The sequence below is a fragment of the Bos indicus genome, chromosome 3 (assembly GCF_029378745.1).
Source record: "Bos indicus isolate NIAB-ARS_2022 breed Sahiwal x Tharparkar chromosome 3, NIAB-ARS_B.indTharparkar_mat_pri_1.0, whole genome shotgun sequence".
NCBI classification, from domain to species: Eukaryota; Metazoa; Chordata; class Mammalia; order Artiodactyla; family Bovidae; genus Bos; species Bos indicus.
The window spans coordinates 109807558-109820565 of NC_091762.1; the positions used below are offsets into that span (position 1 = coordinate 109807558).

Consider the following 13008-nt stretch of genomic DNA (forward strand, 5'->3'; position numbering starts at 1 on the left):
GGGGGCATCTACCACTTGCCCTCCACCACACCCACCCACACCCATTCAGGGTGACAATGACCAGAGCCATTTACATCTGCCACTTCATTTATTTTTTTTATTTGCAGGAGGAGTTGAAACAAATTTTAAGGGTATTTTCATTTTTTCCCCCCCTAAACATGAATCATTCAAGTAAAACCAACTTAACTATAGAAATGTAGCAAAGTAAGGGGAAAGTAGCATCAACAACCCAGGAGGCAAAGGCTGGGGGGAAGGTGGGTGCAGTCCGCATATAACATATGCATAAATGCCATGTGATTCACCTGCTCAGGACCGCCTCCCCAGAAGGCAAGCACAAGGACCCATTTTAAGAGGATGTTTTCCCCCCAGACATCGGAGAATGTTTCAACTTAAAGCTTAAGGTTTAAAAAAAAAAAAGGAAAAAGAAAAAAACACAAAACAAAAAACCCCCACAAACCACCCAGCCATAACCACCTTCCTTAATCGATCATAGGAGTTTCTTTTCATTTTATAAAAAGATTAATAAAAAATATTGAAAAAATTATTTTCTCATCTTATATTTGTAAAGATAATAGAAGTCAGAAGTTTCTTAGAAAACAGACCAGAAACTGCCATCCAGTTTCCACCCCTGTTGCTGAGAGGATCAGCAGGACTAGAAAGTTTGGGATACTGGAGCTGCTGGTGGAGAAGGGGAAGCCCAGCCCACAAGAAATCAGAAAATATTGGGGGGAGGGGAGGTGCGCACATGGGGTGTGGTTAGGAGCAACACCACATGATACATGGCTGCGCAGAAAGGGGAACACAAGGTGGTCAGAAAGGCCTTGAACTCCTCCTCGACATACAAAACCAAGTTTAACAAAGACCCACACAGTTTGGTCCCAAACTGAGGTGAACACATCAATATTTATTCACATGCTTTGTTTTCTCTTAAGAATCAAAAGTTGCCCAAATTAAATCTTTCTGCTAATGTTACTATATATGCCTAAAAAAGAGGGGGCTTTTAAAATAAGGATAAAGAGACTGAAAATCAAATTAGTCCTCAGCTCCAAATGTAATGAAATGAAGAATAAAACTGTTGGTTTCTAACAGGGAACAAACCAAAATCCAAGTTATATCGCTCTGCCCTCCCTACCCCAGCCCCCACCCCACACACCAACAATAAATGAGAAACATGTAGCTAAAGCCCAACATGGTGTGTTCTGCTCAAGAGCTGGGCCTGACCCCAGGCCAGCTGCCTCTGTCTGGTGGAACGCCAGGATGCTCTTCGGCAGTTGTAGGATATTTTGCATGGCTGGTGGGGGGTATGGGTGGGATTTTCAGAATCTTCTCGAGGCTCCTCTGTTTAGCTCCTCACCAGCCGTCTTCCCGGCGCCTCTCTCCCTCGGGCAGGGGCTCCCAGCAAGAGTGGCCACTACTCAGTTGTCGGCTGTAAATTGTCCTTCTCTTCTCGGTTCTCTGTCCCACTCTCATCGTCTTCAATCTCCCCTTCCTCCCCACTGAACTTGTCGTGGGCCCACTTGGGGCTGGTGCTGGATTTCCGGAACATGAACCGGCCTCGACCGCGAGGGAAGGCTCCTCGGCCCCGGCCCCGGCTCACCCACTTCTCACTGCCTTCGCCTTCACGGTCATCATGCTTAAAAGAAAAGGAAAACTGTCATCAATGCCAGGGTAAACAAGAGCAGCCTCTCCTCTGCACCTACCCAAATGTGACTTTCCCAAACGAAACTCTGTCCTGTTCTCCTCCCTGTCCCCACTCGAAAAATGCTACTGATTCAGATCTAAGAGAATATTCAGTTCGGTTCCTTGAATTCTAAGGCAGCCGTGTAGGCATTGTAATGATGATGATGATAAAATCTTCAAAGACCTTTTCCTACATTATCTCATTTAATCCTCACAGCTACCCTACCCTATCATTATCAACCCTCCACTATGCAGATGAGAAAACAGCCAGGGGAACTTTAAGTAACTCCATATTATTTAGAACACACTCTCTCAAGGAGGGGGTGGGGGGTGTAAGCCAATCACCCCCCAAACATGAAACTATTTCTGATCTGAGTTGTCTGTAAGCTAAGAGAGGAAGCAACACAGAACACACACACAGCTGGGAGTCTTATTTATCCAGCTCTCCCCAAGCCTCCCCTCAGCCAACAACAGGCAGTGAGACCAAGGGCAGATGGCTCACAGTCTCAGACCAGTACTGGCAAAGGCAGAGCCAGAACCCAGCCTCCTGTCTTGTATCTTTTCTCCTTTCTCAGTTTTATGCAAGAAGGCAGTGCGGCAGAGTAGGGAAAAAACAAAACCTATAACTCAATCCCCGCTCTGATGATCTCATGAGAAACAAGGAGGGAACCAATGAATGAATGAATGAGACAGGATTTTGAAAAGTCACTGTTACCTCATCAGCCCCATGACTTCAAAGAGTCTGAACCCTCCATGCACACTAGTAGTACCTGAGGCTCCTGAGGGGTTAGTTCAGCTAAAGGACCAGCTGCTTCTTCACTAGCCTAAATTAATCAGGTTGGCAATGCTCCTTCAGGGACAGAGAAGGTACGGCCTTTTATCCTTCCTCTAAACAGCCCCACTCCAGTACCTATCCCGGGCCCAGTCCAGCCAACATTTTCCTAGATACAGGTTCAAGAGTCCTCTCAGAGTAGCTTCTAGCAGCCCCAGAAAAGCGAAGTTGGCTATGCACAGTGATTTACACAGCAACCTGCTTCCTACTTCCAGGCCAGTCCTCATGGGTAATCAGACTCAGCAGCAAGATTACCTTGGTTATTACAACACTCAGTCACATCAAACTTGGACCTGAGCCTGCTGTTAACACAGCAAGGCAATAGAGCTCTCTCACTGGCCAAGTAATTCGGCCTAGAAGAGCCCAGCTCCAGTGGTGTTTCATTCTGCAGACAGGTGCCCTCCCTCAAAAAGAGAACTGTCCTTCTTATCCATATCGTGCAGGGGCGTGACAAGGTGGAACTGCCACCTCTGGGGAAGGTAATGGTTCTATCCCTTGTAAAGGCTGGAGGCTTAGGGTGGGTGAGCAGTAAAATGATTTCACAGACAAAAAGGCAAGAGCAACCTTTCCTACTTATCCTGGAATCCATAAATATCTTAGATAACACTTTCAAGGTCAGGACTGCCTCTCTAGAGAACAGTCATCTTGCCAGAACTATACTAGCCCACAAGTACACATGTAACCAGTGCCATACCTGCATGCAGTTCTGGGAAAAAAAATCAATCAAAGCCTCACTATCAGCTACTGTGTATGTCAAAGGCCCCCTCGCCCTTCCTGGTTATCCCGACACATACCAAGTAGTATTTCTTGCTTTTGGGTGTGTACTCGGGGTCCCATTCCTCCTCCCGGCTTCTCTTCTGAAAATCGTTGTTGCTGCTGTTGTTGTTGTTACCAGAATAGTTGCCTCTGCCCCAGCCTCTTCCTCTGGCTCGAAACTGCTATGGCAATAAACGGGGAAAGGAACAAAGGGTCCATGTAAGGAATGGAGAAAAACAACTCCTTGTCTTCTATTCAAATACTTTCCTGCTGTCCTCCAGTCAGTATGCTGGTTAACTGGTTTTTAGCTATTCCCTTTCTGTTTATCTCAAGTCTATAGCCCAGACCGGGGACAATGCCATAAGGGCCTCCCTACATACAGCAGGAGTTACAACAAGTGAGGAATTTCAGACCAGAAGCCCTAAGAGGCTTTCTGGCTAAGTGATTATGAACAGGGGAAAAAAAAATTCAAAAAATGGAAAGCCTGGGGAATGGGAAACCACAGATTCTAGGGTCTACTGACCTAATCACCTGTATCAAGGGCAACAAAATAAATGTTCTGATCAGCACATAATTAGAATTAGCAGGAGAAAGGGCTTAAAGGGAGGGGGCAGAGTCTTACAAAGGTCCCTCGAGCTCTGCCTCCTCTCTCACTTGGACCCACGAAGTCTTTGGTCCCCAGCCTTGATTTGTCAAAGCCCGTGGTACTCTCCTCTCTCTCTTCTGTCTCTTCAGTGTACTCTTCTGCTTTGTAGGAGTGGGATGACTGGGAGGAAGATGATGATGACCTGGACCGGTCTCGTGCTCTCCGGTGCTTCCTATGAAAACACAAGAGGCCTCTAGGGTACAGTCCTTGTCTGGGGGCTCATAAGTAAGGAGCACAGGGCAATCAAGAGTGTGTCTGTGATGAGAACACTGAAGACAAGTAACCAGAAAAACCAACTCACCCTCAACATACCCACCCAGGGAACTGGGGAGCTTCCTCCCAGTTCTCTCAGTCATGTTCACTGACATATCTATGTCTGAGCCTGTGATAAACATGGGACACACACATACAGGAGGAGGGACAAAACGTCCATGCATGGCCTCTGGTAGCTCATTCTAATACATGTGCATGAACTGGAAAAACAAAAGGAGACAAACACTGTCATGAAAGCCAGAGAGTATCTGGTGCTAGGAGAGGCTTTATATATTACCATCTGTTTCAACTTTATGTTAGTTTTATTTCTCATAGAAGACTATGACCTGTCTTGGGAGGCTGTTCTAAAGATCGAAAAAACAACGTGCTTAAACACTCTACATTGACACAGCACGCATACAGTAAATGGCAATTATGATTTCAGTACTATTTTCCCCATCTTAGAGACAGGAGGTTCAGGTGACCGAACTAGGCAGATTTGGATTCAAACCTAGCACTAATTATACCAATACTCCACAAACCCTTCCCACTTTCCACTGCACTCCAACAGGTTTAGGTCATTAAGCCTAGGATCTGGCGGAATTCTTCCCAGAGTTATTTCCCATCCATCCCTTCATCTGGAGGAAATTACAGAGCAGGGGCAAATTAGACAGAGTAATACAGTGAGTCACTATATACGTACTAGAGGTTGGGGCCAGCCCTGCCATGTGGCAGTGGAGGAGGGTACCAGCCACCAGGAGTACAGGACTTACAGGGAAAAGCCAGCCAAGTGTTAGTAACCTATCATTACCCTCCTCCATTATGAAAAGCACCTTGCTAACCCCCCACCCCCACAGCCACCCCAACCCCCAAACATTTGAGAAGATCAAAGACAAATATTTGAATCCTACTAAATTATCCTACTAAGTTATTCTCATAGAATTCTTATAACTCAAATGTCTGACTCCTAGAAATCAGCACTATTTCAAGAGATTTTCAAAAATAAGACTCCAAAAATCCTGATTTGAGTCCCAACACTGCCTTTTATTAGTTGTGTGATCTTGGTGAGCCATTCTTCAATCATATGAGAAAGAGTTTTTGTATACAGTGAAAACAGTGGCATGATTATCATTTTTCTTCTTGCCCCAATCACAAAATACTAGAGTTGCAAGAGACTTGATTAAGGTTACAAACAAGTCAGAGGCAGTGGCATATGTCCCAGGGAAACAAATCAGGATCAGGGATCCAAGTCCAGGACTGAAAGGCTTGAAGGGTCCTACTCCCTTTCCACCAGAGAAGACTACTGTATCCCAACTTCCATTTCCTGTTGAGGATTATCAGATCCTCTATCTGTGGATACCCCTGAAAGCTGTTAGGGCTCATAATGCGTATGTTAACTGAGCGCAAGGATAGACAAAGTGAAAGAGAAGACATGAGCTTACTTCTCTATCTTTCAAACAGGCAAAAGGGATAGTCTACTAATTGTCTCGCTTATTTCGAAGGATTGTTATCAGAAAATGGATATAAAAGTGCTTGCTAGCTGAAGTCAGGAACACAGAAGTAGTGCTGCTTCCCACAGGAAGGCGTGGGGTTTCAATTCTGCAATCTTTAACGCGCATGACTGAAAAGTCATGGAACGTTCAAAAATGTAAATAGAGACAAGACCTTGGCATAAATGCTGCCTTATGAAGTTCAACAATGCTACCTTTGTTTAAAGAATATTTGGAACACCTCTCTTGAAGTGCCTGTGAAACTAGTTTAAAAGGCATTTAAGATCAACAAGCTTGTCCTATCTAGTTCTGCCCTGTTTCTCTGACCAGACAGTTTTTACTTGAATACAACTTTGAGCCATTTTAAAACATAACCTTCGCAAGACGATTTGTGATGAGAAAGGACATGTCAAAGAACATGTCCAAAACAAAAGCAAAAGAAATTCCCATGATTCTCCACACTGTCCCTATAGCCAAATCAACTGCCTATCTCCCAGGAGGCCTCCTTTGGACAAGGATTATGTCTATTTCATTCAAAAGTTCTATTTTCAATCTAGGGACTTTAATTGACAGTTAAAAGAAAACTACACAAAATAGTTCCTAATTGTTCTCCAGTGTGCAGGGTCTGCCGTAGGGCCTAATGAGGGGCAGACAAAGGAGTCCACTCAGGAGACTGAATGAGGCAACAGACAAGGGTTTACATACTTCTGCTTCTTTGATCCTTTATGAGTTTTCTCTGTTTTCTCAGCTGATCGCTCCCTTGAGTGGCTTGAGTCTCGGGAATCCACTGATTCTCTTGATTTACCTCGTTTAAGATCTCTCTCTTTATGTTTTTTACGACGTTCAATATCAAGGCGGAGATCAACAGGATCATCTTTGTATTTTCCCTCAGCCTGCCAAGAGAAATCAAAATTAAGGTTTTTGGGATTCAGGACTACAAACTCAACCACCCCACAAACTGTGGTTTCTATTCCAATGGAGTGGTACAGAGGAAGCACTGGGAATGTGAGGCACCTCGCCCAACTCGGGAGGGATACAGGATGTTCCACCAAAGTCACTTCATGAGAATCCCTAGAGAGCCCAAACCCATTCTCTAGAATAATGATGATAACCTTCTGCATATGCTACACACACACACACACACACACACACACACACACACACACACACACCCCTCCCTTGCTTTGCTATTTCCCTCTGTGGTCCAGTAATGACTTTGGCTAGCTGAAAAGCTGAGAAGGCCAAAATTAACCCTGGAAGGTGTTTAGTTAGGCTGGCTTAGGCTTAGTCACCAGCAGGAGTAGAAATGCTGTCATCTTTCCCCTACCTACACTGTGGCAGCTACCCTGGACCTATCCTCCATTTGGAATTACCTCTCAGTACTGAGTCCAATAATAGACAACGGAAGACTTACACAGCCTTCCAAAATGTTAGTTATATCAACAGATTTCTCTAGAGAAGGCATATCAAAAACCATAATAAAGAATTCATAAAGTTGGCAATACCAAGTCAAAGTTTATTTTAAAAAGAAAAATGAGAAAACATTTTCTCACTAACTTTCTACAAGTGTAACCTATCACAGTATGTGGCGCACAGACAGAGTGAGCCCAGCAACAACAGCTGCCCTCTACCCTAAACTATCAGGCAAAGGGCTTTCAACAGCTCTTGAGAAACTCAGTGAAAGCAGAGGAGCAAGGGGTTTTCAGGCATATTATACACTAAGATTTGTCTCGTGGAAGCAAAACCTCCCTAGGGACTTCTCTGGTAGACCAGTGGTTAAGACTGTGCTTTCACTGCAGAGGGTGTGGGTTCAATCCCTGCTCAGGGAACTAAGACCACACAAGCTGTGTGGTGCAACCAAAACACAAACAAACAACAACAACAACAACAAAAACCTCTCTAAAAAGAGGAAGGGATGAGCAGTTCACTTTGTATTAACATTTACTTACACAACTAAGCTTTTTGTTGAAATAATGAAGTTTTAATTAACAAGAATGGTAGGTGGTAACTTGGTTTATTTTACTGCATGCTTTTCTTCTGAGGAGGGAATGGGGCCCCTGCACCCTCCAAAGACCAAAAAAGAGAGAAGTACAGCTGCAGTTCCCTTAGTACACACAGCACCTCTAATGAATAGGCTTTGTGGGGCGGAGAGGATGACATCTCTCCTGATGTTTGAAAGTCTTGTGTTTCACATGGTTAGTGCCAAGCTGGTGGGTACTTGGAGAAAAGGGGGAGTGGGAGAGAAGACAGATTGTGCAAGAGTGCCTCTCATCACATTCAACCAACAAGACAAACCTATTTGGAAAACTTGAAAATTACTATTTTTAGAAACAGTTTCAGCAACACTGGAAGAGTCATCTCCATAGGGATTAAATTTCAATCTAATCTCTATAGGGTCCCTATGTGGGAACTGATGGTCAATAAATACTAAGATTTTTAAGAACCCAAATCTAGTACTTCTAGTAACAGACTGCACACAAGCTTTAATCTCTTAATAACAGTGTTTACGTGCACATCATTACACATGTAGCTGGGCTATCAAAGCAATGTTTAGCTTTAAAGTAACAGTAACCAACAGATGATAGATATGGCACAATGTTAGGAAAAAAATCTGGACTAGCTGCTTAAAACAGTCTATTCAGTTAAGTTATGAAAATTTCACTCTCCTCTGACATGCATGTCTTTTTGAAATCATGGTTGGAAATAGCGCATGTATATAGTTGATTTGATAATACTTACAAGCAGAAAAATATCACAAAAAGTTTCTTCTCTCATCATGGGCACTTGTTCCAAAACTCCTCTCTTTTTTTTCTCAAGCTCACCTCAATAGACTTTGGGGTCATTTACCATATTCTAACCACTTCACAAAGGTTGTTGATACATTTAATAAAAATTAACCCTTTGTAGTTCATTTTTAGAATTATGCCCATCCTTAAAAGAAAAACACAAACTTAAGTAGAGAGTAATTTAAACAAACACATTTCTGACAAGTTCATGCCCAACGCACTCATTTTGTTGGAATTACTGATCAAAGCAACAGTTCACCTTGTAGCCAGGTTCCCGGGGACTTTTCATTTCGTCATGAGCCAAACCATGTTTTCTGAATGTACTGGGGGAAATGTCTATCCTCCTAAAATTATAAACACAAAAGTTGTTCAACATTCCATAGTGTGAATATAGCATTTTAGTTCGTAAGTGAAGTAGCAGAAACACAGGCATTCCTTTTTATTCCTTTTTATTATACTCACCTTGTTTGTTTACATACTTACACTCTCCCATAGATATGTATGCACAGGCACACACGTACATGTACAGACACACACACTTGCTCTCTCCCAACTTTCCAAACTCAAACAGAAGGAACTTCATATTCCACCCAGCACTGTTATGGTCAAGAAAACAGACTCACCTATAGCCTTACTTATCATCATTCACATCAAGACTATCTATGCCCTGCTAACTTCAAAAAGCAGTTTTCACCTTGGGAACTGAAATATAATGGTCCATTATTCACCAATATGGTAAAGTCTAAGTGAGAAACAAGTGCCTGGCGTGACACACATCCCCAAAGACCCTAAATCCAAGACTATTACAAACATGGTCCTCTTACCTACTGCAAAGGTTCAATCAAAGTTTAAGACCAACTACATTTCTAGACAAAGTCCCTATTTGCTGAATAAATTCCCACAACCAATGTTTAAACCTCTGGGCTTTTTAAACCCTTTGACATAATTCTGTAAGTTCTTCTATCTTCATCCCCCACTTGCTGCAGATTCTCCCAAAGGAAGAACCAATATATGAAATACATGGGATGCTTAAAGAAACATTTACTTTATGTAAAGAAAGCTCACCGTGACCTTGGGTTATCATTTGCAAACTCCTCCTGCAACTCTCAAGAATACAAGGGTTCTTTTTATATCAAAAAGGGCTGTTTTCCTCAGGCCCAAAGGGAGAAACATGGTAATCAAAGCACACCTTTTCCATTACAAATCACTACTATCCTAGACTATGGAGACTGTTACCTTAAATTCTGCTATTACACCTGACAAATGGCAAAAACAAGACAAGTTTATTCTCTGGTGGGCAGTCTTTTGGGCTTCCCTGATAGCTCAGTTGGTAAGGAATCCACCTGCAATGCAGGAGACCCTGGTTCAATCCCTGGGTTGGGAAGATCCCCTGGAGAAGGGAAAAGCTACCCATTCCAGTATTCTGGCCTGGAGAATTCCAAGGACTGTAGAGTCCATGAGGTCACAAAGAGTCAGACACAACTGAGTGATTCTCCTTGAGCAGTCTTTTATGATCACCTCCAGTATAAGCCAGGGTCCTCACCTGTGAATCTCTGGGCTTTTCTTGTTTTTAGCTGCCTCCTGTTCACTTCCTCTCTTTAGATATTTAGTAAAGCGTTCATGCAATGTCATTCCAGAGGACCCAAAGTGATGCTCTGTGGGGAGTCAAAGAAAAATATGTCAGGCTGTTAAAGGCACACCCAACATTCAAACCCGTCTGCATGGATGAAACTGCAGCCACAGATATGTGAATGAAGTGTTCAAATCCATATAACAAACATACTGTGAAAAGTAAGGAAAATTAGCTGGTTCAGAAACAATCCAATATTGAGCACTGGATTGCCATGGTAGGACATGGATACAAAGATACTATTCTATGCATCAAGAGCACCAATTCCCCCTAAGTTCCAATTTCAGATGAAACTGTAACTGGCCCAAACCCAGCTTCTAGGTCACATTCCTCAGTCTGTCCACCTCCATTTGCCCAGAAGATGGCAGAATAATGTGGGACAAGATCTATAAGATGCTGCTAGAGGTATATGCGTATTAAGACAGGACAAATCAGATGGGCTGGGAAAGCCACTTTCCATACCCCTCTTTTCAAGCAATTTAAATCTTCACATGAAGGATTTCACCTAGCCTCAGGATCCCAGGTTATCACTAGTATTTTCACAATGTTCAGCTCTCTGATCAGAAAATGGAAACTTACCCCAGGAGACATTTCCTTCAAACCAGCCCCTAGGTTCAAAGGCCCTATTGATGAGATAAAGGTCCCTGACAGACTCCCTCATGCCCCGTCTCATCCTTCTGCTTGTTAGAAAGCTAAGCATGTAGAAAGGGAACCTGAGTGGGCTGGGGTCAGGACTCACCTTTAACATGGTGAACGATGGTCACTATATGCTGGGCAAACAGCTCTGAGGGGCTCCGCTGAGACTGAGCTGACTGTATGTGCTGGAAAATGGATCGAAATTCCTGCTCCTTTTTGTTGCTATGAACTAGATCCCGACAAAGCTTTCGTTCCTGAGCCAATAAGCCACTGGGTCTGAAAAATACACACAGGGTGACCCAATGTAACAAGATACACAGAAAGTCAGGACATTTAAGTCCTAAAAATGCAAGCATACTTTTGTAAGAGGTGAATTTATTTGCAAAGTTCCTTTTTAAATTTCTAGCAAAGTACAAAGAACCTCAAGGCACGTAACTGTGGAAAAAGGCCTTTCTCCCCTTGGAGTTTAATAGAAACAAATGGGCAGGATGAAGGATTAAACCTCAGTGATTCGGCTCTGCTCTGGAGGTGGGGGGGTGGTCTCTGCTGATCTTAACACATGACAAGTAGTGAGGCACCTCAGAAGACCAACTATCTTGGCCAGTCAGGGCCACTCAGTTTATGTGGCACAACGCAGCAAGAGTGGGATGTGGCTAGGCTGCTCAGCAGACTTCCAACTGGGTGTGCAACTCTCACACCAGGTGAAAAGCAGCCTGGGCCTCACAACTCTTTCCTGAAGTTCTCAAACCCCACACCCCAGCCCCAACTTTCAAACCATTACATTATTTGATGAAGGCCTGATATAATACATATTGTGACTTAGCTAAGAATGAAAACATGGATCCTGCATGGCTCCACAGGCAAAGACACCCTAAGCACATTAGAAAGACAATGGGACAGGAGTGGAATGGGGGGAGGGCGTATGATGTGACGAATACAGTGCAAGAGAGAAGCAGAGGGGAGCCAGTACCAAGACAGACAGTCACTACAGACTAAAAAGACGCTTCACGATACCGCCCCGAACACGTAATTACTGTGATACACACTTCTCCAACGAAAACAGGGAGACACAAGAGTATTCACAGTAAAAATGAGACAGTGGGAGAAATACAGGAGGGGTGTGTCCTTGTTCTAGAATGACCTTATGGAGAGAGGTTAGGCTAAAGCCCTGAGGGTCAAGATGGACTACACCTCACCTTGCAAGGTCCTCATCAAAAGAGTCCATCCGGACATTGACTTGGGCCTCTCGAGTAATGGAAAAGGAAGACTTCCCTGTGGAAAAGTCTCCTTTGGCTCCTAGCTTCTCTCGGCTCTCAGAGGTCTTTCTTGGGGGAGGTGAAGAGCTCTTCTCCTGGACTGCTTTGTAAGCAGTCACTCGGAAATTCTTTTCAGGCACAAATCCCCTGTGCCCACTTTCACTTCTCTTGGATCCTCCTCGCTCCTCCTTTTTGGATCTCTCTGAAAAGGATTCCTCCTCCAACTCCTCCGTTTTTCTTTGCTTTTCCTTTCCTGGAGGTGCGTACACCAGGCCCTCCCATTTGCCTGACTTCTCCTCCTCCTGGTTTTTGCCTGCACCTGCTATGACTTTCGACATGAATTTGGGTTCATCGTCAAACTCAGATTCCTTCCTTCCTTTAGCCTTGTCTTTATCTTGATCATCCATCTCCTCCTTGTGGAAGTCAGCCATCTTCTTCTCAAAGTCATCTCGGAGCTTATACCTTTTGGGAGACTGGCTACCCCGAAAAGGCTTCTCAGTATCAGTTTTGGGAGCAAATGAATCAGATTTCATTTTTGTATCACCCAATCCCGTGTCAGAGAAGCTCCCTTTCTCTTTCATTTTCTCTTTATCAGTATTTGTTTGTTTCTGTTCCTTATCTTTTCCATTCTCTGTCTTCTGTTCATCTAGATACCTAGTTATGAAAACACAAGGGAGACACACAAGAGACTTAAACAACCTGATCCAAAATAAAACAGCACCATATGGTCTTAGGTTTTTGACTCTCTAACAAGCATGACTTGTGGATTCCAGCGTTGCCAAAGGTGTCTTGATTACCTTTTTGTTAATTTCTGAAAAACTGCTCTTCATAGATTTATGAATTTTGCATTTAAAAGATAAATAAATGTTCTGTGGAGTTGTATATTACAAAAACAAGCAAAAAGAAAATAGCAAAGGCATTTTTTAGGGTACTAAAAAACAAAAACCTACTTACCTGTAAGCGGTCTAGGAAAAAAAAAATTAAGGTCTTATCCAACCTTCACTCAAGTCACTTAAAATCTGCTTTCAGCAAAGTTAACATAGA

At 43.4% G+C, this 13008-nt stretch overlaps 1 protein-coding gene across 5 annotated transcripts in view; it reads right to left on the reverse strand.

The window, feature by feature from the left end:
* Positions 1 to 69: 69 nt before the first annotated feature.
* The window catches only part of THRAP3 (thyroid hormone receptor associated protein 3), a 72534-nt gene continuing 59595 nt past the window's right edge, over positions 70 to 13008 (reverse strand). For 4 of the 5 annotated variants that reach the window (XM_019957830.2, XM_019957833.2, XM_019957831.2 and 1 more), the window contains 8 exons: positions 11905 to 12618; positions 10812 to 10984; positions 9986 to 10097; positions 8702 to 8786; positions 6362 to 6549; positions 3891 to 4086; positions 3307 to 3450; positions 70 to 1633 (listed from right to left, as the gene is read on the reverse strand). In XM_019957830.2, coding sequence (XP_019813389.1) covers positions 1412 to 1633; positions 3307 to 3450; positions 3891 to 4086; positions 6362 to 6549; positions 8702 to 8786; positions 9986 to 10097; positions 10812 to 10984; positions 11905 to 12618 — 1834 coding nt within the window. In that variant the 3' untranslated portion in view covers positions 70 to 1411. The remainder of the gene's footprint in view (positions 1634 to 3306; positions 3451 to 3890; positions 4087 to 6361; positions 6550 to 8701; positions 8787 to 9985; positions 10098 to 10811; positions 10985 to 11904; positions 12619 to 13008) is intronic. The other variant, XM_019957834.2, reaches the window with a different exon arrangement.